At 49.2% G+C, this 26,673-nt stretch overlaps 1 protein-coding gene across 1 annotated transcript in view; it reads left to right on the top strand.

Moving 5' to 3' along the window:
- SPON1 (spondin 1) overlaps positions 1 to 23,737 on the top strand; it is a 261,366-nt gene extending 237,629 nt beyond the window's left edge. Inside the window, exons 8-16 of the mRNA XM_079787932.1 lie at positions 6,450 to 6,651; positions 7,692 to 7,832; positions 8,210 to 8,285; positions 10,593 to 10,775; positions 17,283 to 17,453; positions 17,546 to 17,713; positions 18,561 to 18,725; positions 20,088 to 20,348; positions 22,041 to 23,737. Coding sequence (XP_079644058.1) covers positions 6,450 to 6,651; positions 7,692 to 7,832; positions 8,210 to 8,285; positions 10,593 to 10,775; positions 17,283 to 17,453; positions 17,546 to 17,713; positions 18,561 to 18,725; positions 20,088 to 20,348; positions 22,041 to 22,204 — 1,531 coding nt within the window. The 3' untranslated portion in view covers positions 22,205 to 23,737. The remainder of the gene's footprint in view (positions 1 to 6,449; positions 6,652 to 7,691; positions 7,833 to 8,209; positions 8,286 to 10,592; positions 10,776 to 17,282; positions 17,454 to 17,545; positions 17,714 to 18,560; positions 18,726 to 20,087; positions 20,349 to 22,040) is intronic.
- The last annotated feature ends 2,936 nt before the right edge of the window (positions 23,738 to 26,673 follow it).

Below are 26,673 nucleotides of genomic sequence, written 5' to 3'. Positions count from 1 at the left end.
CACTCTGGCTCCAATATGAAAAGGGTAAGAGTAGATGAGGTGACACCAGTGAGGAGGCTGTTGCAGAGGTTCAGGGAGAATTAATAGTGACTTTGACTAGGGTGGTGGTAGTGGAGATGGAGAGGCGCAGAGACCTGAGAGATTGACAGGCCATGGCGATCAGTTAGGTAAGGAGGATGAGAGAGGCAGACAGGTCAAGATGCATAATTAATGAGTTGGTGGGGCCTCTCATAAGATGTGGAACATCAGATGACGTTCAATGGGAAGATCGTGAGTTCGGTTCTGGATGGGATGTGTTGGAAATGGCTTCAAGATATCCAGTTGGAGGCGATCCGTACACAGTTAACTGCGGAGCTCTGAAGGTCCTGGGGAGTATACACTGAGTCAACAAGGAATGGGAGACAGCGACATGGTTTGGATGAGAGAGAGCTTGAGACTAAGTCAAGGACTTTAGAGTGAGACCCAAGGAGCTCCAACATTTAATGCTGAGGAGGACTCACCTGCAAAGGAAACAGGAAAGGAATAGGCAAGAAATTGGGAGAGGAAGCTTGGTGTCAGGGAGGCCATGTGAAGAAAGCATTTGAGGAGAGAGTGGTCAGCCTGCGTCCAGTGCAGATGAGAAATCAAGTGAGATTAGAGCTGCAAAATGCCCATTGGGTTTATCCACATAAAGATCCATTGGTGACCTCATTGGGACTCCTTTCTGCAGAGTGAAGGGGGGAGAGGTAAACAGCCTGGAACAGGGCGAAATGTGCACAGGAAACGAGGTTATGGAGTCAGTGAGTACAGACAGTCAGTGACGCTTGCTGTGAAAGAAGAGACTGGGCAGGAGCTCCAAGGGGATGAAAGAATCAATGGACCTTTTTTCTTCTTTGCTTTTCTTTCTTCCTTTCTTTCTTTTTTAAGATTGGAGAGACTTTTGAAAAATTGGAAAAAAATATTTGTGGACCCTTCACCCATCCCTCAGACGTCCTAAGACCCCAGTGAAACAGAATTAATTGATGGCAAACACTCAGACCTCCCCAACACCCAAACCCTCTCCGCTCTGGGCTATCAGCTTGTGAAGGGACAGCTACTTTCCTTTGATATTACCCAATACATACCCATGGTCCCCTTCCCCCTTCCACATCTCATTAGGAAGTCAAATGAGAAGCCTCCACGCAGCCAAGTTTTGTTTTGCAGACACAGCCCTGCCCCTCCTCACCGAGCCCGCTCGATTGAGGTTAATGGGATTCCAGCCTCCCTCGGGCCAGTGGAAAGCCAGGGTGACCTACTTTGCCAGGTCCTGCCCGTGGAAACTGACTTGTTTTTCAATGATCTTCATCTTTATCCACAGGACCACTTCTCAAAGGACAGCCACGAATGAACAAATTAGCTGCTGACTTGTTTAGCTCAATAAATCAAGCTGTGGCTCCCACAGCCCAGAGCGCAGGTAGAGACAGGAAAGACAAATTCTCAACGAAACCCACATCCGTCACTAGTTCCTCTGGCACCGGCATAGAAAATGCCCAAGGTTCCTGCAAATCAATTCTGAGGGTCCACCACCCAGTTCCTCTGGTCTAGTCCGGATGCCAGGAATTACTGAGACTTTTAAAAAGAAATTTCAGTTCTTAAAAAAATAAAATAGTAGAGATTTTATTTTAAAGAATTTATGTTCCTTTTCACATAATGAGTCCCCTTAACTATTCCGGCCACCCTGTTTTAATTAACATTTGATTAGACAACGTCCGTGTTTTAGAGACAGATGGTGAGGCGAGTGTATTGGAGACACGGTCACCCTCACCAGAAATCCGGCCTCTGGAGTTCTGTGCCCCATAATCACCCAAGCCATAAGGTCAGAGGTATCTTTCTCCAGGGCTGAAGGCACAGCACCCTCCCTGCTCCCTATAGCACTTGCTCAGACCCATTGATGTCCTCAGGATTGTAAAGGAAGACTGGGCTAGAGGATCTAATCAGCCAGATGGACCCGGAGTCCTCGATGCCTCCAGGTTATATACAGTTTTCCAAGTCAGGAAACCTTCCTCCATGCACCCAGGATTTCAGCCTAGAGCATGGATAGAGCGCCCTCTAGTGGCATTATTGAGTTTCTGCAACACCAAAAGCTCGCTATTGGGGATTATTTGAAATACATGAGGAGACAGAACTCATCCTATGAGTGACCTGAGTCACCAGTGACCTGAATCCCATAAAATTCTTGATTGCCTCTTTTCTTTTGTGGTGTTTTTGGAAGTTCTGTTTTGAAATGTTTCCTCTTATCTTTTGAGATTGTGCTATTTTCTTATGGATTTGGATTAGCTCTGGAGATGCAATAGATATTAACATTTGTCAGTCACACTAGTGGGAGACCTTTTGGCCAACATGTTATTATTTATCTCTAATTCAGTACTGCTGTTTTCATGACACAGATGTTTTTAGTTGGTGTCTAATTTAATTAGTTACCTCTGTGATTGCTTTTACTGTTGCAAAGCTGAAAAATTAACTTTTCTCTAACAGAGTCTAACAGATCAGAAAACTTGACATTTTTTTCTCTGCTCTGGTTGTTTTATGTTTAACACTGTGTGTGTGATATTAGATGTGACTATGATATTTTTTAATTGCAATTAAGTTAGCCGAACCCCACTTGTTGTGCAATCTTTTCTTGCCCCCTAATTTTGAATAAGTCTTCTCTAAAGTTCATGGGAACTCCAGTCTGTGCCACTAATTTATATTTATTTCTTATCCTGAATATTACATCATTTTAATTATCATGCTTTAGAACATATTCAGTATATGATATGACCACATCTTGGCTAGAAAGCTGATTAAAATTTAAATCCCACATAGAAAACTGAAACCAATATGGGGAAATGTGGCATATAAGAAAGCATGAGTAAGAATTTTAATTATGCTTTGGACAAATTAAAGAACTCCAGTCATATCTAGCATTTCCTAAGGAAAATTTACGTATATTTTTATCCATTTCATTATTTTAAATAGCATTTTTATTATCGAAGTAATAAATACGTTGAGGTGATTTTTAAATTAAATTTGAAGGTCAAAGGAAGTACAAGAGCTTCACATTCACTTCTTAGATTAATCCATTTATTTCAACAACTATTTGAGGAGAATCCACTGCACGCCGAGTCCTAAGCCAGGCACTGGGATATAGCGTTGCCCAAGACAAAAATGGCCCCTCCTCTCTAGGAGCCCAGGAGGGAAGGTGGAAATCAAACAAGACGCTCCATGGAAACACTGAGTTCACCATGCTCTGAGAAGGGGCACTGGGGTCCTTAGCAATTGAGGGGAAGTCAGGAAGCACGTCCCGCAGGACACAGCATGTAAGCTAGCGGTCGGTCAGGGGGTGAATTTCCCAGTCAAGGGTGCAAGAAAGGGCGTAACCGAAGATTAGAACATCACTCCTAGGCCCGTATAGATTCAAATGCACCATGTTACCCAACCTGAGGGCAGGTGTGTGTGCAGGGATCGGTTGCTGCCCGTTTCCTGCCTCCTGAAATGCGTACCAAGGGTTATAGGACCCCTCACTCAGATTGCAGATGGGGCCAAAACGCATTTGCAGAGAACAGTTTGCGTAAGTCCTTATCAAACCCAAGGTTCTCAGATGGTGGCACCCATCACTGGGCAGTGTAGCCAGCGGGTGTTGGGTGGGGTTGGTTTGGTTTCTCCAGCTCTGGATTCCTCAGTAGAGCTGCTTTTGTCCCCTTGGGTTATCATGGCGAAGAGTGTGACCAGTGGGGTACGAGACATGAGCCACTAACCTGACCCAAAGCCACCTGCTTAGGGAGACGCGAAGGTAATAGGTGGAGAGGTTGGTCTCTCTGGCAATGGAGGAGGAAGGCTGCTCTCCAAGGCACTGCTGGGCTCCAGGGGCCAAGGGTCAGGAAGGGCTGGGGCGAACAGAAGCCCCCCCCCCCCCAGATGCCAGTGTTCTCTGTCGGCCACTTCATGGAAGGCAGGCCCCAAACTGTGTCCTCTTAGTCCCTAGGTGAGCAATGCTGCAGCTCCCCAGGCTGCAGGTCTTCCAGAAACCAGGTCTTTAAGGAAGCTGCTAAAACCACTGACCTGCCTGCGAGGACACGCGGGCATGGGGGAGGAAACGGGCATTGTGAGAACAGCCCCTGGGCTGAGTACTGTGAGCACATTATCTCCCTGAGCACTCCTAGTCACCCACGTGGGGATCCCCATGTTATAGATTTGGACACTGAGGCACAGGAAGGTTTGGAAATGTGTCCAAGGATACGCAGCTACGAGAGGCAGTGCCAGGATGCACCTGGGCTTCCCTCTCTGCAATGCCCCTTGTTTGATCCCATCTGGCCTGCCGGGGCCCAAGGCGTCCAGTGCCGTGGCGCCTGACCAGGCGGGAGTCCATGCTTTCCGGGGACAGGTGAGGGCAGCCAGAAGCAGCTGGTCCCCACAGAGGGACACAGGGACTCCCAAACAGCTGAGGTGGCCCAGCTGCCAGCTGGACTGAGCAGACGAGCTGGTCCCCAGCCGAGGATTCCCCGCTGCTCCCTGCAGCACTTGCTCAGACCCCTTGGGGGTGCGGCGGAGCGGCCTTCCAACCCCGGCCGCTGTTGTCGCTCAGTTCACGAACCTCCAGACGCTTTGCTTTCTTCTCTACGAAGCAATATAATCATGCTGACCCCGCAGGATTGTCCTGGGGGTAGGGAAATAAAATAGCGCAGGTCTGCCACGCAGGGTGTGTGCCGACTGACTCTAATCCTGCGCCAGGCCCCTCGGTGGGCCGCCTCCCTGATCTCTACAGCCCTGGCCACTCCTAAGACTCCTTGGCAGCACGAGGAGACGGGTTGAAGAATTGCCACCTGTAGCTCAGGGGTTGTCAGCCAGAGGCCCTGGCTCCGTAGCCGGTCCCTGCTGGCCGACTGGAGAACACGGCTATGAGTCGGTGCCCGGGCGGGGCCATGGCAGCAGCAGGATCTGATGTAGATCTCCGCACAGGGAGGAAGGGGCAGGGTGCAGGGCTCAGAAATGGATGATGAAAAGGATGCCTACCTTGTATGGACTTGGGCTGCGGTCTCCGGTCTACCACTTCACTTGGTGACTTTGGACAAATTACATAACCCTTCTGAGCCTAGGTTTCCACATCCACAAATTGGAGTCGGGTACCCTGTTCTGAGGATTCAGTGAGAATTGTATAAGAAAGGGCTTCGGGCATTGTTAGCCAGTTTTTATTGGTAAAGCTCATCTCACATCCAGCACAGCTGGGCTCACATGTAGCACAAAGTATTTGTTCATTCATTTATCCAGAAACATTTACAGAGCATCTACTCCGTGCCAGGCACTGTTTACAGGAACTGGAATTAAAGCCATGAAGAAGGCAGACAAAAGCCCTCCTTTCCCAGTCAATAACAGCAAAACAAATAAAGTAACAGTAAGCGCTGTGTACACACTAAAAGTGGATAGGCCCTAGCCGGATCGGCTCAGTGGATAGAGGATTGGCCTGCGGACTGAAGGGTCCCAGGTTCGATTCTGGTCAAGGGCACGGGCTCTGGCCAGGGCGCGTGCAGGAGGCAACCAATCGATGTGTTTCTCTCACATCGATATTTCTCTCTGTCTTTCCCTCTCTCTAAAAATCAATGGAAAAATATCCTCGAGTGAGGATTTTTTTAAAAAAGATAAGATGGCAGCATATGGTTCTCTCTACGTGTGGCCAAAGGATAAAGTCAGGAGAGAGAATGGTGTAAACCACTCATGGCCAAAGGCACGGGGAGACCGAGAATCCGCCTTCCTCCTTTACACCGAGCATGTCAAACTCAAAGGCTAACACGGGCCAAATAAACAAGGTTTAAGTTTATGTGGGCCACAAAAACACAAAAGCTTCAATTTTCATAGAAACGTAGGTTTATTTCCATAGAGACATGCCAAATACAAAGGGCTGAAGTAAATGAGTAATCGTTAACATAAAATAATAAAACATTTTAATAAAAATTAATATTTTTTCTTGAACATTAACTTATCAGACACTGAATAACTGCACAAATTAGTAAGTGTAGCGCAAATAAACCAATTTTTCTTGTTCTCCAAAAGCGAAATATTTCCTGTTGCACACACCAAGCAAGTCAGTACAAGACTAATGATGTGGCAATTGGCTGCTAAAATATTCGCTGCTAGTATTAGTGGAGAGAAATGGTGCGCCTGCGCATAAGGCATGTAAGGGAAATGAATGCAACACGATTATAGTAATCAGTCATTAGCCAATGTTGAGGTTCGTTATTAATAATTATGTATAACAGGATATTGTAAAAATTAAGTTACAAAATTTTTATTAAAACGTTTCTTACATACCATTATACTGGCTGGGCCGCAAAATTATTCGCCGTGGGCCACATGCAGGAGTTTGACATGCTTGCTTTACATGGTCCTGCCAGATGTCCCTCAGAGTGCGCACCCCTGGCCCCCCTAATGTAATGGCCTCTGTGTTTGCTTTCCAGGAGAGCAGCACCCTCGGCTGAGTTTTCCGTGGACAGGACACGCCACTTAATGTCCTTCCTGACCATGATGGGCCCCAGCCCGGACTGGAACGTGGGCCTGTCTGCCGAGGACCTGTGCACCAAGGAGTGCGGCTGGGTGCAGAAGGTGGTGCAGGACCTGATCCCTTGGGACGCGGGCACTGACAGCGGGGTGACCTATGAGGTAGGTGTGTGCCTGGAGTGGTGAGTGACAAACCTTGCCCACCTCTGTCCTGGCGTCCTGGACACAGAGGTGAATCTGGCCCAGGCAGGGCCCTAGACGAACTCACAGTGTGGCAGGGGAGGCCAGCATGGTCTCATCACCACATCCTCACACACAGTCTGATTTGGACTCTGGACAGTGCCCATGCAGCCGGTCAGGAGGGCACAGAGAGGGGATCTGCTAAAAAGCTGCTCATGGGGGAGCAAGGGAACAGCAGGTGAAAGGCACTGCATGGAGGAAGCGGGGAGGGAGGAGGAAGAGGGGGAGAGAGGGAAGAAAGTGGGAACTGGACCATATGCCAAAGGTTTCTGGACAGCCAGGCTAAGGAGTTTGGCATCTCTCCTGAATGCCAATATTTCTCAGATATGGTCAATATACCAACAACATCAAAATGGAGCCATCAGAAAACCAGTGGTAGAACAATCGAGAACAGGTGATGGTGACTATAGTTTATGGGATAAATCCGGCCTACCACCTCATTTGAAAATAAAATATTTGAACCCAGCCTCACATATTCAGTTACATGTTGTCTGGGGCTGTTTTCTCACTATAACAGCTGAGTTCAGTCCTTGCGACAGACACGGTTTGGCCCACAAAGCCTAAAATATCTACCATCTGACCCTCTGCAGACAAAGGTTTGCCAACGCCTGGGCTAGTAGGAAGAGCTCTGGATTCAGGCCAGCCCAGCTCAGCCATTTCCGAGCTGTGGTGACCTCTCTGAAATTTGGCTTCTTCATCTGTGCATAATCCCACCGTGTACGTGGGAGAATCTGAAAGTACAGACCTACAAATTTCCATGCACAACACATGGCGTGAATAGAATTCCATAATATAAATAGTAGTTAAACTTGTTAAATTCCTATCAAGGATTTTGTTCTGATCATATTACAATCAAATTGCTTTGCGAGCAAACAAAAAAAATTTTTTTTGCTTTTGTGGTTCTTAACCAATTCTATTTCCCACTCTGTGTCTGTTTTTTGTTGTTGTTTTCCCCGTTGCAGTCACCCAACAGGCCCACAATTCCCCAGGAGAAAATCCGGCCCCTGACCAGTCTGGACCATCCTCAGAGTCCTTTTTACGATCCAGAGGGCGGGTCCATCGCTCAAGTAGCCAGAGTTGTCATCGAGAGAATCGCCCGGAAGGTACTGGGTTAGAGCTCACCCGGGCATAGACCTTTCCCACCAAGGGTTCGAGGAGACAGTCCCCCTTTCTGCCCTAGAATCATGGGGTCCCTGGCATATTCCGGGATGTAGGATTCCTGGGCCTCCCAAGGTTTCTAATATACAAATTACTCAAGTTTCATGAGGAGTCCCACAATCAATTAGTAATATCTGCCCCGGGTCAGGAATTGGAAGCTGTGACTTTATTGCCATTTTTTTTTCCCAGTCAGACTGTAAATGTTGGCCCAGAACTCCGCCTTGTATACACAGGGTGGGCATTATATTTTACATCCTCCTTCATCTTCACCCCGCCCGTTCCGTTCTTTAATGTGAGCCTTCTGAGTAAAGCTCTCTTGCAGGGGGAACAATGCAATATCGTACCGGACAACGTGGATGATATAGTAGCAGACCTGGCTCCGGAAGAGAAAGATGAAGGTATGTTGTTTCCCTTTGTTGCCCGTGGCAACATAAATTGGCACCATCTTTTGGGAAAGCAATTTGCTCACATGCTTTAAAAGCCACAAATGATTGTATCCTTTGACTTGGTCATCTCATCTTTGAGGATTTCTGCTTGAGAGATATAATCCAAAGCAAGGCCAAGACTAAGCACAAAGATTCAGGGAATTGGTGAAGGTGTGATACTAGAATATGCATTCAACAGCATCAGGCCTTTAAAATGATCGTGCAAATGGCATTTGCATAGGCTTCACAGTACTCACGTCACTCTCTGCTTTGATTCTCATACTGGCCTGTGAGGCAGACATGGGTGATTCCACACCCCCAGCAAGAAGAGTGAGGCCCAGATCCCACAATCAGGAGGGAGTGGCAGAGCCGTAGCCGCAGCTCAAGTTTTCTCATGGGATCTCACTTACCTTTCTATCACAGTTTCCTCACCTGTAAAATGGGGATAATAACAGAACTTGCCTCAGAGAGAGTTGTTAAGTCTCCAATGGGATAAAACATGTTTGGTTCTTAGAATGACGTTGGCTCATAATAGGTGCTCAGTGAACATCGGCTGCTCTTATTCTTATCATGACACCCGAGTATGTATCATGATCACTGGGAAGATGGAGCAGTAACACAAAAAAAACCTGTGCTTCCCCACATTGCCTGTGATATGCCCACACCTGTGTGGAAACAATGTCTGCCATGGTGAGGGAAATGAAAAGACGTTAATTTGTTGAGGGGAAGGGATAGTAGAAGAATCTTTACTTGTTATTAGGTTATTTAGCTACCCGTGGAATCCTAATATATAAAAACTCAGGGTCCATAACATCCAAAACAACCAAAGATTCGACTGACCAGAGGTCAGTCCTGTAGTCAGTGCTGGGTTGGCCTGGAGACCCAGCACTGACTGCTGCTGCTGCAGGCACGGTGACCCAGCACTGACTGCCAAGGGGGCTGCGGATCAGGCCCGGAGAGAGGCCTGGAGAGAGAAGCAGGGTCTGATCCGTAGCCTCCATGGCAGCTGTTGATCAGCCCTTGCCCCTCTCTCTCTGGGCCTGGCCAGCAGGTATGCCTCTCCTTTTCTCCGGGCCTCCACCTCTCTGATCAGGCGTGGAGATAGGCCCGGAGATGCTGATTGGCATAGAAACCAACCAATCAGAACCATATCTGAGTGAACTGTGAGGAGCCAATGGCAGCCTAAGAGGCGGAGCTTTTGATGCTGTCATAGAAACCAACCAATCAGAACCAAATCTGGGTGAAGTGCAAGGAGTCAATGGCTGCCTAGGAGACAGAGCTTTTGACGCTGACTGGCATACAAACTAACCAATCAGAACCTAATCTGAGTGAACTGTGAAGGCAGAACCTAAGATAGGGGCTGAGGAGGGGTTTTACGGGCAACAGCTGTTTAGTGTAAGGTGTAAGAAGGCGGTTCAATTTTTTAATGACCGGTTTGGCAGTATAGTGCATAAGGCTGGCTGTCAGTCCAGATATAGGGATTATGTATTTTTGTCTGCCAAGAGCATCTCCTCCTGCTGAAAAAGGCTTTTCTCTCCCATTTAATCCTATTCTATATAATCTATCTATACTAATAAAAGGCTAATATGCTAATTAGACCGGGTCGACCAGCCATCTTCTGGACATCCGACTTTTTTCCGGACAAAGCCATGGTGGCAGGGGCCAAGGCAGAGGCAGTTAGGGGAGATCAGGCCAACAGGGGAGGGTAGTTGGGGGTGAGATCAGGCCAGCAGGGGAGGCCAGTTGGGGGCGAGATCAGGCTGGCAGGGGAGGGCCGTTGGGGCGAGATCAGGCCAGCAGGGGAGGGCAGTTAGGGACGATCAGGCAGGCAGGCAGGCAGGCAGAGAGGTTAGGGGCAATCAGGCAGGCAGGCAGGCAGAGGCAGTTAGGAGTGATCAGGCAGGCAGGCAGGTGAGCGGTTAGGAGCCAGCGGTCCCAGAATGTGAGAGGAGTGTCCGACTGCCGGTTTAGGCCCGATCCTTGTGGGATCGGACCTAAACTGGCAGTCGGACATCCCCCAAGGGGTCCCTGATTGGAGAGGGTGCAGGCTGGGCTGAGGGGACCCCCCCCCATACACAAATTTCATGCACCAGGCCACTAGTGCTAAAATAAAGGTTTTAAAGGGAAGGGACTGGCTTGCTCCCATCCCAGGAGTACCAGGCTCACAGAGGCCAGCCAGGCAGCAGGGATTTTGTTGTCTCCCAATGAGCTTGTCTGGGGAGAGAGCCAGTCTCGGCAGCCACAGGCTCCCAGGGAAAACCTGTCACCTACTCTTCCCAGATGACACCCCGGAAACCTGCATCTACTCCAACTGGTCCCCGTGGTCCGCCTGCAGCTCCTCCACCTGCGACAAAGGCAAGAGGATGCGGCAGCGCATGCTGAAGGCACAGCTAGACCTCAGTGTCCCCTGCCCCGACACCCAGGACTTCCAGCCCTGCATGGGCCCGGGCTGCAGCGATGAAGGTGAGGAGGCAACCCAGGCCAGCAGGTGGCGGGCTGAAGCTCAGGAGAAAACAATTCTGCCTGGTGATGCCAGCCCCTCATATCTACTCAGGCCAGGTCCATAGTGGGGCACCAGGACCCTGACTGCAGTTGTCAGTGGGGTCCACCTAGGGCAGTTCCCCATCTCCAACAGTGTCTCCAGGCCTCTGAACACCGAACAAGTTTTATGACATCAAATGAATTCTTGAGATTGACTGACCACCTGCCTCCTTCCCCAGCCACAGAAGAAAATACACAAGTTACTGAAGAGCTAGCAAACATCTCATGACAAATTACATATAACAAGCAGCCTGTTCTGGGCCTTAACTCCAGCCTATTTTAAAGAAGCAGATGAACAGGTTGGGCAAGATTGCATCTAGATCCATGGCCCTGATTCTGGGTCAGGACCCTCTTGCTCTCTGTCCTGCCTGAGCCTGAGGCAGAGCACTGGCTTCCTTGTGTCAGGGCCTGGGCGGGGGGGTGATTGCAGGAATTCTCTCTCTCTCTCTCTCTCTCTCTCTCTCTCTCTCTCTCTCTAACTGCTCAAAGGTCAAGCTAGAACTATGAGCTTGCGCCCCCTATGTCAGGATGGCTCAGGCTTCCAGATGGCGCTAAACTGATTGCTGTGCAAAGGTCAGCTGCCTCCTTTCCAGAATACGATTCCTCTCTCTGTCTGGGCAGATCTATACTCGGTGCTCTGTGATTTTAACCATCCAGAGGGGCAGTGAGGCAGTGGGAAGGGATAAGACTGAGCTGGTTTATGGAGGAAGAAAACTACTTCCAAGCTGAGGATGGCTGAAGAAAGCTTACCCCACTGCACGTCATTCACTAGCTGGCTCCTCCTGGGGGACAGTCTTAAGCACCTCTCCTGGCTGCACTTCCACGGTGGTCTCTTGTCAACTGTGCCCATGATAAGACTCTTCAGAGAGGAGTGAATTTTAGGATATGCTTTTCTATTTCTGCAAGTATGCCTGCTCTTTGTACCTGGGGTCCATGTTCCCAGAGGCTACTTGATCCAAAGTCAAATAAGGTTCTCTTGTGCCCACATCAGGCTCCCCTCTGCGCTGGTTATTTGGGGAGCATTTAGAGTAGGAAGGAAGCAAGGACCCCTTTGCACATTTGGGAGTCATTATATGACCTCATGAGTGTACATTTTATTGTGCAACCACGATAAAATAATCTTAGAGTTTCTTCCTAATTATCGGAGCCAGCCCTTTATCCCAGGCCTTATCGTCTCTGCCCACTTCCAGGAACCACTAGAAGGGTCCTTAGCAAACGAAGATCTGGTCGTGTCACTCCTTAGCTGAAAACTCTGTGGCTCCTTATTGCCCAGTGTGCAAACTCCTCCGCTTAATTTACTGGCAAAATAGTTCTGCAGAGAACCAAGGTGGAGGCCTGGTGAAAATGAGCACTTGGACACTCACCCAACGCAGTGAACATTGTACTGCGATACTGAAAGCACGTTGTCAGTTAAGGCACCCGAGAAAGTCTCGGGGACGCCTCTCGACTCCAACCTCTTCCTCTCACAAGACGCTCGGGTTGGTGGTGAGGGTATTCTTCCTGATCAGGGTAACGTCTTGCCAGGTTATGGGCAGCCTGAATTGGGGCTTGCCAAGACCCGAACCTCCACCCATATCACACCGGAACATAATGATCTTATTTGGTTATACATGCACCCCTAGTTAGCTTTGTCCCTGGATCTAACGTGGGTTCCAGCTATGATTACTTGCTGCACCACCAGTATCGTGTAGCTACACTGTCCAAAGATTAAATGACAATGTGTGGGCACCACACATGTGCAGGTGGCAGCCTGTGGCCATGTGCAGGCTGGCCTCACACTCTGACTTCAGTCTTCCTTTCCAGCTTCATCTCCCTATACCACACACATATACACTCTCTGCAGGGTGTTTGCATTAGCTCTTCCCTGTGCCTGAAATGCAAATATCCATTTCCCATCCAAGTTCACTCAGATGTGCCCTCTTGTGTGAAATCTTCCCCAGAACTCCCAGAAGGGGTAACTTTCCCCCTCTTCTATGCGCCCCAATTCCCTGGGCTTACCTCTGTCATCATATTTTCAATGCCCGGAATTATTGTCAGCCTCTCTCTCTCTCTCTCTCTCTCTCTCTCTCTCTCTCTCTCTCTCTCTCTCTCCTCTCTCTCACCCTGCTCTCTCTCCCTCTCTCTTTTTTTCTCTCTCCCAAGTAGAACAAGATCCATATCTTACATGTGTTTTTAACCTCAGAGTATTCACCTAATTATTTAGTGTCTTCAGTGACATGAATAAACGGATAGATGATAGAGGGATAACTTCATTTTCCTCTTTTTTAAACAAGCACGCACACACACACCTGTTTCCAACTGGAGCAGCATACCACCACCACCACCTTGGAAACAGGACCACAAGCCATGCTGAGAGGTTGGATATCTTTTTCACCAACATCCTGAGTGTCTCCTACAGGACCATGGTCTTTGCTAACACCCACTCTTGGGAACAAAGCCGTATGCCGTCCAGAATATCAACGAGGCTGGCTACATTGCCTTCCTCATTCTTCCTCTGTGTCCCCCTCTCCTGACACACACAGACATTCTCTCTCAATTCCCCCCCCCCCCCCCAACCATTTGCTCCCCATTAGTAGCTGAGATCTTCTCTTCTTTGTTACCAACCTCAACTGAGGCTTTGAGGTGCCTGCGGCCACTTAATATAATCTGCTCTTTGGGTACAAATCAGCCCTCAGGTCCTATGTCTCAAGGCCAGTCACGCTCACCCCTTCAATAACAAAATTCTCTCATCTGTTTTTCTAGACTGGGAACTGACAGCTTACACAGTATCTCAGAATATCTATCTAATAAAAAGGGAATATGCTAATTGACCGTCACACCTTCAAAGATGGTGGCACCCACAGCCAATAAGGAGGGAATATGCTAATTGACTGCCACGCCCTCAAAGATGGCAGCGCCCACAGCCACAAGATGGCAGCGCCCAGTCCCCTCAGCCCAGCCAGGGCATCAGGCACACAGCACAGCCAGGCCCGCCCCCAGGTGGGTCCAGCTGCTCCACGTGCCAGCCTCCAGAGTCCCCCAGTCCCCTCAGCCCCCCAGCCACCCAGGGCCAGCCTGAGGTGCAGGCAAGCCTCGGATGGCGGCTGCCCAGCCACCCAGGGCCAGCCTGAGAGATGACTAAATGACTGAACAAGCATGCTGCTTGGGGTGGCCAGGCCAGCAGAGGGGTTAGTGAGGGACAACCAAACAACTGAACAGCAGGCTGCATGGGGCAACCAGGCCAGCAGGGGGGCCGTGAGAGGTGACCAGGCTGGCAAGGGGGGCAGTTGGGGGCAACCATGCCAGCAGGGGGGGCTGTTGGGGGCAACCAGGCCATCAAGGGGGGCAATTGGGGGCAACCAGGCCAGCAGGGGTGACAGTTGGAAGTGATTAAGCTGGCAGAGGGGGGGGGGGCAGTGAGGGGTGACTAGGCCAGCAGGGGGGGGCAGTTGAGGGTGACCAGGCCAGTGGGGGGAGCAGTTAGGGGTGACCAGGCTGGCACACAGAGGCAGTGAGGGGTGATCAGGCTGGCAGGGGGGCGGGGCAGTTAGGGGCAACCAGGCAGGCAGGCAGGTGAGCGATTAGGAGCCAGCAATCTAGTGTTGTGAGAGGGATGTCTGACTGCCAGTCTAGACATCCCCCAAGGGGTCCCGGATTGGAGAGGGTGCAGGCTGGGCTGAGGGGACCCTCCCCATGCACAAATTTCATGCACCGGGCCTCTAGTGTATATATAATTGCTTCCCAGAGCTGTCCAATGGAACTTTCTGTCACAATGAAAATATTCTATATCTGCACTATCCAATATGGTAGCCACTAGGCACGCCTGCCTAGTCAGCACTAAAAATGTGGTCAGTTACTGAAGAAGTGAATTTTAAATTATATTTAATGGTCTTGTCTGGCCAGTGTTGCTCAGTGGTTGAGTGTTGACCCATGAACCAGGAGGTCATGGTTCGATTCCCAGTCCAGGCACACGCTTGATTCCAGTAGAGGATGTGCGGAAGGCATCCCCCGGATGATTCTCTCTCATCATCAATGTTTCTATCTCTCCCTCTCCCTTCTACTCTGAAATCAATAAACACATATATTTTTAAAAATTGTATTTAATGGTCTTAAATGTATGATATATCCTGGACCATACAAGTGGATTACTACTTATATTAAATTACATGTAGATTAAATTATATTTTACCACACATGCATTATATATATACTAGAGGCCCGGTGCACGAAATTCGTGCATGGCAGGGGGGTGGGTCCCCTCAACCCAGCCTGCACCCTCTCCAATCCGGGACCCCTTGGGGGATGTCTGACTGCTGGTCTAGACCGGCAGTCGGACATCCCTCTCACAATCCTGGACCGCTGGCTCCTAATTGCTCACCTGCCTGTATGCCCTGTTGCCCCTAACTGCCCCCCCCCCTGCCGGCCTGATCACCCCTCACTGCCTCTGCATGCCAGCCTGGTCACCCCTAACTGCCCCCCGCTGCCAGCCAGGTCGCCCCCGACTGCCTCCTCCCTGCTGGCCTGGTCCCTCCTAAATGCACCCTGCCCCCCCCACCCCCACCCCCGCTGGCTTGGTTACCCCTAACTGCCCCTCCCCACTGGCTTGGTCACCCCCAACTACTCCCCTGTGCTGGCCTAGTCACCCCTAACTGCCCCCCCCTGCCGGTCTGGTCACCCCAACTGCCCCCCCTGCTGGCCTGGTTGCCCCTCATGGCCCCCCTGCTGACCTGGTTGCCCCACACAGCCTGCTTGTTCAGTCGTTTGGTCAACCCTCACTAACCCCCCTGCCGGCCTGGTCACCTCACGTAGCCTGCTTGTTCAGTTGTTTGGCCATCCCTCGGGCCAGCCCTGGGTGGCTAGGCAGCCAACATCCGAGGCTTGCCTGCGCCTCGGGCCGGCCCTGGGTGGCTGGGGGGCTGAGTGAATTGGGGACTCCAAAGGCAGGCGCGAGGAGTGGCGTGACCCGCCTGGGGGCAGGCCCTGCTGTGCTGTGCGCCTGCTGCCCCAGTGGGGCTGAGGGGACTGGGTGCCGCCATCTTGTGGCTGTGGGTGCAGCCATCTTTGAAGTTGTGGCAGTCAATCAGGATATTCCCTCTTTATTGGTTGTGGGAGCCGCCATCTTTGTGAGGGTGTGATGGTCAGTTAGCATATTCCCTCTTTCTTAGATAGGATATATATATGTGTGTGTGTATATATATGACTGCACATGAATTTTGTGCGCTGGGCCTCTAGTGTGTGTATACACACACACACACACACATACACACACACACACAAGAGGCCCAGCGCACAAAATTCATGTGCAGTCATGGTCCCTAGGCCTGGCCTGCGATCAGGGCCATCTTCCCCAGCTGCCTGCAGCTGGCCTTGCCCCCCGCCGCCACCCACCCCAAGTTCCCCATTCGCCTTCGGGTGATTGGAGTCTGCTGGCCGCAGGAGGAACCAAGAGGTCAGCTGTTCCAACCCCTCGCCGGCCCCGCCCCTGCCGTGGGTTGCCCTCTGTGTGTGGGGTGACTGGTGGGTCAGGGGCCTTGGCCTGGCACCACCTACATCCCCCGTCACCTACCCCCGGTTCCCTGTTTGCCATTGGGCGATCAGAGCCTGCCGGTCGGGGAAAGGGACCAAGAGGCGGTCAGTGCACCTCATAGTGACTGGTCGAGCAGTGTTCTGGTCGTTCTGCCATTAGGGTCAATTTGCATATTACCCTTTTATTATATAGGATAGAGGCCTGGTGCATGGGTGGGGGCTGGCCCGCCTGCCCCAATGGGGGCCCTGTATTGGGGTGGGGGTCCCTATTGGGGAGTGGGGCCAGGCAGGGCAAGGGGCCATAGGTGGTTTGCAGGTTGACCATGCCCCCAATTGGGGTGGGGGTCCCCACTGGGGGGTGGGGACACCCAGGGCAAGGGGCCATGGGTGGTTTGCAGGCCAGCCTCGACCACGATTGAGGTGGGGTTCCCTGCTGGGCAAGGGGCAGCAGTGGTTCTGGTCTCTGGTCGTTCTGGTCATTCCACCGTTTTGGTCGCTGGGCTTTTAATATAAAAGATCTCTCTCTCTCTCTCTCTCTCTCTCTCTCTCTCTCTCTCTTTATATATATATATAAAGAGAGAGAGATCATATATATATATATATATATATATATATATATATATATATAGTCATCCTTCTATCATCCAAGTGTCTTTCATATGCATTATCGTGGGGTAAGGAGTAATCCTCACTGAGTGCCCCATGTACCTGGAAAAGGGCATTTCATTTACTCTTAGAGACATTTCTGGTTTTAAAATGTAGATCTTTTATGTTCCCTTACATCCTCAATTGCCTAACTCCCCTTTGAAAGCCAGCCTGTTCCTTCTGATTCCTGCCCTTAAGGAGTTGGGTCCCGCCGGTCGTGTCTGGCGCACCCCCTGGCGCACGGCGCTGGGGCTGCAGCGTCCGCTCTGTGTGTTGCAGAAGGGTCCACCTGCACCATGTCCGAGTGGATCACCTGGTCGCCCTGCAGCATCTCCTGTGGCATGGGCGTGCGGTCCCGGGAGAGGTACGTGAAGCAGTTCCCGGAGGACGGCTCCGTGTGCACGCTGCCCACGGAGGAGACCGAGAAGTGCACGGTCAACGAGGAGTGCTGTGAGTGCAGGGACGCTGGGCGGGCGGGGCGGGGTGGGGCGGGGGCCGGCTCCCGAGGCAACTGATGACTCCGAGGCCACTGGACTCCCCAGCTTCCAGCAGCTGCCTGATGACCGAGTGGGGTGAGTGGGACGAGTGCAGCGCCACCTGCGGGATGGGCATGAAGAAGCGGCACCGCATGGTCAAGATGAGCCCGGCGGACGGCTCCATGTGCAAAGCCGAGACCTCTCAGGCAGAGAAGTGCATGATGCCGGAGTGCCGTGAGTGGGCGTGGGAGGTGGGGCAGGGGAGGGAGACAGGGACAGGATGGGGGACCACAGCACCCCCTACTATCACCTCCATCAAGGTCGGCGGTTGGGTAGGTTCCGTTCCACTGTCCTTGCTGGGCTCTGCTAGGATCAAGATGAAGGCCATAGCTGTGTGGACATCAACCAGACCCAGAGAGAGTGGCCTCCTTTGAGGGACACTCTGCGCAATGCTGGGGTGGCAAATTGGTGACTTTTGGATAGAATTCACCTGCAGCATGTTTATAGGGGCCCAGAGTATCTTTGTGAGGGTAACGGTACATTCAGGTGGCATGTGCATCCCCCAGGCCATCCTAGGCCTCCCCACGCCTGTACATTGGATTTGCCTGGCCCCATAAAACACTACACCCTTGCTCTGTGCACAGATGCACATAGGCTCACACATCAGTACACATATGTACACGTGCACAGAGTACATACACATTCTAGGGGTTTCAGCACATGTCCAAAAATGCAACACTGCATCTAACTTTTAGTGTATGGTTCCTGGGGTGTGTGGAATGTTTCTGTCTCTAATAAGACCCTACTCAGGCCCTCAGTGGTGTTTCAAGTGGGGACTTGTATATTCTTATTACTTGTGTATTCAATATCACGTGATGTCACGTCAGCCTCCAGCAGGGCCAGCGGAGTTGAAGGAATCTGCTGAGCCACTTCTTGCCCCCGGGGTTCACTTGAGTGTCTGAATCTATCAGTCAGTTTCACCTTACTTCACGGACAAGAGTGGGGACAGGGAGTGGGGGCCCAGGGATCAAAGGAAGCAAAGGGGGCTTATTCTCCGTGGCAAACCTGGCTCTCCGCCTAGACACCATCCCGTGCTTGCTGTCCCCGTGGTCCGAGTGGAGCGACTGCAGTGTGACCTGTGGGAAGGGCATGCGGACCCGCCAGCGGATGCTCAAGTCTCTGGCCGAGCTCGGGGACTGCAATGAGGAGCTGGAGCAGGTGGAGAAGTGCATGCTGCCCGAATGCCGTAAGTCCGGGCGCTCCCGCACGCCCGCCGTTAACCAGCCCTGTGCCGGATCACACTGCTAGGTCAAAATGTCTAACCGTTTGCTGGGGAGGGAGAAAGAGCTTGGATTTGGACCTCTGTGTTAGCAAAGTGGTTTTTGTTCTTAATCCTAAACCCGAGGATATTTTTTCATTGATATTTTAGAGAGTGGAAGGAGAGGGAGAAAGAGAGAAACATCGATGTGAGAGAAACACATCGATTAGTTGCCTCCTGCATGTGCCCCAACTAGGCCGGGGATCGAGCCTGCAACCCAGGTATGTGCCCTTGACCGGAATTGAACCCTGGACCCTTCAGTTCGCGGGCCAACACTCTATCCACTGAGCTGAACCAGCCAGGGCTCTGTGTTAGCAAAGTAATTTAAATAAGCGTCCATAGACCCAAGGATGGCTTCCGTTTTGGAAGCGTGGCAGTTAACTGGTTAAACTCTCAGTCATGCTCCCTCTCCTCATTGGTAATGAGGATCCCACATCCATCTACAAAGCACACAAACTGCAAGTTGCTGTGCCATCTAAACGGGAGACTTCGATGAAAAACGCTTTGCACAAGGCTCAGTAAACCTTACTTCTTAGTTCTTTTCCTCCCCACCCCCATCCCTAATTAGCAGCTGTCTAACCAATGGATATTCAAGCTTTTTACTTTATTCCTCTTCCCTCTGACCATTTATTTGTCCATGACCAGAGGGTGGACATGGAGTCAGTGACTCCTGTACCCTTGCAGCCTTGGTAAGAAAAACAAGTCAAGCTCTCAAAAGCTCAGTGCCCACCCCATCTCCTCCCAAATCTGCGATCAGCTGTATGCATTACTCGGGGACTAATCCTGAGGGGAGAGAGCCTGCTTTTCTGGCTACTTTTCCAGGACAGCTTCTCTTTTAGGTGTTGGAAAGGCAGGCACACTTGGCTGCGATCTGATTTTTGGCTTCCTCTGAAATGCACTTGCAGTCGTCTTTTATGCTCCCTCTCCCTTATTAGTCAGGCTGCTTGCCCAGATTCAGATCTATGCCAGAAGCTCACAGAGCAAAGCAAGAGGCTCTGTACACATCTACAAAGTCTCCCCCCACCCCCAAAGCCTTCTTGAGTCCCAGAGAGGCCATAAAATGTAGGTTATGACCTGGGCACCAATCCTGCCCCTCCTGCTTACCAACCATATGGGCTGGATGAAGTTAGTCCGCCTCTTGGGGCCTCAGTTTCCTCTTCTGTGAAGTGGGATAACAGCACCTGCTCTGCATGGCTCATAGGCTTGATTTGAGATGTTCCAAGGAGAGTGTAAGTGACCGTATCTTGTTTCAGACAGGGGATGCACTCATGCCCTTCTGTGTCTTGCCAGCCATTGATTGTGAGCTCACCGAGTGGTCCCAGTGGTCGGAATGTAACAAGTCATGCGGGAAAGGCCACATGATTCGAACCCGGATGATCCAAATGGAGCCTCAGTTTGGAGGTGCACCCTGCCCAGAGACTGTGCAGCGAAAAAAGTGCCGCCTCCGGAAATGCCGAAATCCATCCTTCCAGAAGCTGCGCTGGAGAGAGGCCCGAGAGAGCCGGAGGAGTGAGCAGATGAGGGAAGAGTCTGATGGGGAGCAGTTCCCAGGTACTGCTCCCACGTGTGAGGCTGGAGTTCGGGGAGATGAAGCGGGGGAAATGCAAGGGGGTCTTGAAGAGCTTATAGACATTTGCCAGTTAGAGCAGGAATAGTAATTGCAAAGGCACAGAGATACCAAAGACCATGGTATGCTCAAGCAAAAAATGGGATGCAGATGGAGCAGAGTACAAGGGGAGCAGCAGGAAACCCGGCTGGAGCGGTGGGGACCAGATCAGGGAAGGTCTAGTGGCCCGCTGAGGATTGGAGACTTGGTTCTGTAGGTGCAGGTTTTAAGCCAGAGTGACTTTCACAGACACCTTGAGTGGGGAGGAGGCACGAAGGCCGGTTATTAAGTTTTGTCTGTAGCCTGGGAGAGAGATTATGTGCCCCTCCTCCAGCATAACTTGAGGGAGTTTTAGGACTTAAAAAATCTCCCCATCTGAGGCTACACTGCTGAATAAGCTTATCCCAGCCAAGACTGCAAAACCATCAGTAAGTTCATGAAACAATGAGATGGGAAGATCCATGGTTCAGTCTTGGGTACAGGCCAATGGGTGGTCTTTGGATTCCCTAGAGTGAGTGAGGAAGGTGCCTGCATAAATGTGAAGTTAAGGGTATGTCGTTACACTAGTTTTTAAAAGCACAGCTCACATTACCCTTTTCTTCTCTCTTCCTTAAGGCATTCCATCTAGGGCGATGAGAAATGCACATACAAGGAGCTACCTGACAGTTCATGATCTTTCTGATAGCAAGCTGCTTGCATGCCAAAATGCTGTCTGTTGCACATAGCAGTCGGCTGGCTAGTCAACGCTCATTTAAACCCGACCACGTGCCAGGCAGACACTATGCCATGTTCTTCTCCTCCATGAAACTTAGCATAGTATTGAAGGATCATAAACGTGACTGGTTCTACAAAGCAGTCATATGGAGAAAGCCAAGGAAACTTAAAAAAAAAAAAAAAAAGATCTAACCTTATATCTGGGGTTCAGGGAAATTTTCTTTGGGAAGGGCACATTTATGTAGGAAGAATAATAAATTACACTTGCGTTTACTTAGTATTTGGGAAGGGGGCTAAATACTTGGGGAGCAAAGCATAAGAGAGAGAAGTGATTAATTGCAACCTGCATCGTTGCTGCATCCACAAGCCACCCCAAACAGTAGCTACTTAGAAGTCATGTATTAACATGTTTCTGTGCTCAGTGACTTGGGCTCGATCAGCTGGATGCACCTACTGTGGTCCAGCTTCAGCTTCTTCATGTGGTTACTGTCAGTGGCTGGCTCAACTGGGGCTGGAAGGTCTACACCGGCCTCGCCTGTATTTCTGGGGCCTCAGATAGGGGGCTGGGGCCTCTCCACAGGATCTCTCCATCAGTCTCCCCAGGCTTTCTTATGTGGCGGTGGGAGGGTCCCCGGCAGTTTTTTTTCAAGCCATTGGCAAGTCATATAATCAAGCCCCGATTCAAGAGGTAGAGAAGCAGACAGCCCCGTGATGGGGGAGGAGCTGCAAAGTATTTGCAGTCTATCACCTATGAACTATCAGTTGCTAATAGGGACACTAACCATTATTTCATTCAACAACTCATTACATACATGAGCAGAGGAGAAGCCCAGACAACTAGATGAGAGAGCTGCTTGCTAGAATTCAGCGCCCCTGTTCTGCCCCAATGCCTGCGGGCCTAACCAGGCTTCTCTTGCTTTCAGGCTGTAGGATGCGCCCGTGGACAGCCTGGTCGGAATGCACCAAACTGTGCGGAGGGGGGATTCAGGAACGCTACATGACTGTCAAGAAGAGGTTCAAAAGCTCCCAGTTTACCAGCTGCAAAGACAAGAAGGAGATCAGAGCCTGCAACGTTCACCCTTGTTAACAAGGGTCCAAGTATCCAGGGCCCCGCTCTAGATGCCAGAGTCACCGGTGGCTGGATTGTTTGTTTGCTTGTTTGTTTAAGGCAATTTAAATTGTGTTCGCTAGTTGTCATTTCCGCAGTGTCATTCGCCCAGTGGTCTTGTGGATGCCAGGGACATCCTTTCTGTATACTTCTTGGTGGGCACAGGTGAGTAGGGCTCCCTCACCCTCAGCGGGTCCTCCTCCAGCACGAATGTGTCGGCCACCCTGTACCCAACGGAAATGTGTTCCCCTGGAGCATCCATCCGGGAGCAGGGCAGAGACCTGGCCTCCAGGAAGAGGCAACTGTGTCTGGAAATGACCCTGTGCCTCAGTCCCAGGGTGCAGCAGGAAATACACCCCTCAGATAAAGAGAGCAGATCCCCTCATTCTCTCTGGCCCGCCCTCTCTTGCAAGAAGCTATGGTTTGCTCATCTCTTTTCCCTTAGTGGAGCATTAGGTCCCTTGTTGAGTCTCCTCGGTCATCAATAGTTCTTGAGGAAGACGGAGACGGTAGACAGGAAGAGGAGCATTGACGTTGGATGGCTTTCTTCTTTCACTGAGAAATTCTTAATACATTTCTCTTTCCTTAATACTGGTTCCTGATACCCCAAAGGAAATGATGGCAGATTTATTTGAATGTAAGGTTGCCGGTTCTTATACCTGATGCACAGGGTCACTAAGTCTAGAAAGAATTTTTGCCTTTTGTTTTTTGCCATGATTCTCCTAGGAAGCCAGCCTTATGACGTTTCCAGTACTAGATCCTCACCAGAACCAAGGCCCAGGCAGCAAAAGGGGCCTCACTAGCAGTCCCAAACCTGGGTTTTTAAAAATTTGCCAACATGCATCTAGACCTTTATGTTTTCAAACCAGTTCTAACATATTTTACTTATGCAAAACATTTTGCTAAGTCTTCCCACAACCCACCACGCCATTCTTCAATAAAAACACCATCTCTGTATTTTAAAGGTTTTTTATTATAAAATTTTATATGTAGAGTTTTTCTTTCTTCTGTAGACAGAAAAGGTGTTGCTAAGACATTTAGAAGATAGAAATCTAGGGAGAAGAGAATATGACAGAATCAAGCTGGGCAAGAAAATCTGCTGGGAAGTTAAGCCTAGGTCAGCACTCCACCCTGGGACTCTGGTCCTAGACATACCCATAGGGAAGGCTGTGGTTCTCCATCCCCTCCCCAGCACTCATCAGCACCAAATTCAGGGAGACTTGACTACCAAGGATTAGTGTAAACTGACATTTTGTTGAGTTGAGTCCATTGGCAGTTCTTATTCATTTATTAAAATTCATTTCGTTTCTGTTGGTCTTTTTCATTATGCTTTATCCAAATATGTATCACGGATGAGATGCATACAATGCTTTGAATACACTATTTTAAGAATTTACATTAAACACATCAGGATATTTTCAAACACAACATATATATGCTATAGCCCTGAGTCTGTATTATTTTCTTTAACCCAAGAGGGACTGTTCAATAAAAAACTCATTTGGGTCTGTCTTTTGTGTTTTTACACTAATGAAGTGTTCAGAAGGTTGGGTCTGTTTACAGTTGTTATCCACCTCAATCCTATTCAGCTAAGGATGCGGATTTTGCTTCCTCATTCTGGAGGAGCCATTATTGTCACATCTTTGAGTTCCTGGAGCTTTGTTTCCAACATCACCCTTTAATGAACTGCTTTCTCCCCCTACAAAGGAAGGTAAGATAAATAAGAGGCTTAGCCCTAGCTGGTTTGGCTCAGTAGATAGACTGTCGGCCCATGGACTGAAGGGTCTTGGTTTAATTCTGCCCAAGGACATATACCCCAGTTACAGGCCTGATCCCTGGCCCTGGTCGGGGCACATGCAGGAAGCAACCAATTGATGCATCTCTCACATTGATGTTTCTCTCTTTGTCTCTCCCCCTCCCTTCCACTCTCTCTAAAATTGGAAAAATATCCTTAGGATTAACAAAAAAAGAAAGAAGAGGTTTAATTTTCATTTGAACAAAAATAAAAGTAGATACACCATCTGCTCACTTTGGCAATATTACTCTTAGCTATATAGAGGCATGCTTACTCTCAACCCATGAAAGTCAAAGTTCCTTTAAGGTGGTGATTCCTACGTAACTCAAAGGACAAGCCACCCCAGTGTCTCATGTTATTTGGTCCCTATTGGGTACACTTTTAATCCTAATTTTGGAGCGTTAAAACCAGGTAATTGGTTAATGGCTGAGAATGGGTAACATCTTCCTTGTTACATAAGTGTTATTTCTTTTGCTTACAAGGGGGAATTTATAAGAAGCGCCAAATCTCTTTTTTACCAAAGTCCTGTTAGGTGATTTATAGTTTTTCTGGCTAACCAGTCATTTTGGAAATAAAGACTTTTTACTACAAAAATGAAATTTGTTTGGACTTGCACTTGAGATAGTAAACAGGTCATAAGACACCCAGCAAACCTTGCCATATAAAGAGAAGCTGTAATTGTTGTTTATATAGTTTTATCAATGCCAAACCAGCTTTAATCAAACTTATATCCACATTTTCAGATTACAATACGCTCAGAGAGATAGTCCCTAGCCAGACACTGGGTCATCCATCTGTCACCTTGCCAATGCATTATTTGAAGGAAAACTTGTAGCAAATGAGAAAAAAGCCTGGGCTTCTTCAGACCCAACATTGAAAAAAATTAAAGACTTTGTGCTGTTTTTAATGTGAACTTTGTGTATTAAACATGTTTCAGGCATACTCAAGTCTGTGTACTTCTTCCAGGAAGTAAGGGCACATTACACATTCTCACATGAAACTTAGTCCAGGTGAAGTCCGTGGCCAAAATGTCAACACACAAAAATTCTCCATGTCACGGTGTTCCTGTGACATAACAAATAGTCCACACTTTTCAGGCAAGTTTAAAGGAGTTCAATATAAAGTGTACTAGGACATACAGTCAGTTCCTTTTGTCCCAGAGTTAAATGGTTATATCTTAAAGGAATGGGTATTGTTGTCCAAACAAGACTGCCTATACATATTTAATCCCTAATTACAACACAGAATCAAGGAAGACACAGGCATTCCACTATTAATTATTTGATACCACTAACTTTAATAACAGAATGATTTGTTTTGTTCTTTACATTGCCCAAAGTCAAGAATGAATGAAAATAAAATAGTCTTTTGGAAAACGAGTGAGATGCTCTAACAAACTATAAATATCAGCGGAATGCAAATGAGCATGAAGCTAAGTCTTCATTTTAAATCTTTTGAAATCTATGAGCGCAAGATCTGTACTAAAATGTCAGATTTAAATAATGACATCCTGCTTTAGACACCCTGTCGGTTCAGGTTTTATACACTCCGCTGTAGGGCAGAGGCAGAAGTCGCATGATTGTTGAGCAAGAGAAACCTGGGTTCAAACACCCCTGAGCCCGAGAAGCCGCGAGAGGTGGGGCTAGTTATTTGACCTTTTCTGGTCTCAGGCTTTCATACAAGCTTTCTTACATTAAAGGATTCTATCCCACCTCCACGATGTAGCCAATTCTCATCTTGAGAGCAAGTCCTGGTGGTATCCTGACATAGGAGCCATGGAAAGCCAGTTTTACCCTCCAGTCCTCACTTCTTTATAAACCAGTACATGCCCACTTTGTGTTGAAGCTGGCTTGAGTTCCATGCCTGTCACTTATAACTGAAAATGCCCTCACAAATAAAGTACACACGCAATACTTTGACCCAGGTGATCATCAGAGAGAAATGCAATTTCAGACTTTCCACTTAACATTCATGTCATAATGTAAGCTAGCATTCATTAACATTTACTCAGCGTGCTCTAAATACTCAGATTATGTTCTTAACTACTTCCTGGCTTTAGAATTGATTGGTAAGAGTTTTCATATTTTAAGCAGTCGTGTATGTTTAAAGAGTTCTCTTTTATTTCAAATAACTTTAAGTATTAGCAGAAGGGAAAAGGGCAAACATATTCAAGACTACTGACTCCGTTACGATAGTAGTGTCCCTATTTTTTCCTAGTATTAGCATGCCACGCCCACTGTGCGATCCTAACCTGGAATTTACTAGCCTGTCTGGGAAGCCAGAGGGCCACTTGTGAAAAACACCTGCCTCTCCAGCTCCCTCACCTACCACGTTAGTGCTGCTCACAGCGAGATCTGCAGCCTGAGGACGCCCACAGCTGTTCGTTACCATCCTGAGATGCAGAAACCGAAAGCAAGCACTTAGAAGATTTTATAACAATTTGACATTGCACGATTTCCAAGAGATGATTACTTTATAGTCTCATTCATTTTATTACATTTAGCAAAAGTATCAGTCCACAGGAGTAAAAATGAAAAAGTTCAAAAACTGGCTCTTTGCCTCAGACAGTCAGGGAAGGGCTGCGCAATGCCACCCTCACTCGCCAGTCGGAAGAGGACGCCAGGATGCAAACCCTGGGCTTTTCAATCTTTCA

This window comes from Cnephaeus nilssonii (genome assembly GCF_951640355.1).
Source record: "Cnephaeus nilssonii genome assembly, chromosome: 13".
Lineage (NCBI taxonomy): Eukaryota > Metazoa > Chordata > Mammalia > Chiroptera > Vespertilionidae > Cnephaeus > Cnephaeus nilssonii.
This window is presented reverse-complemented; position numbering and strand designations above follow the sequence as displayed.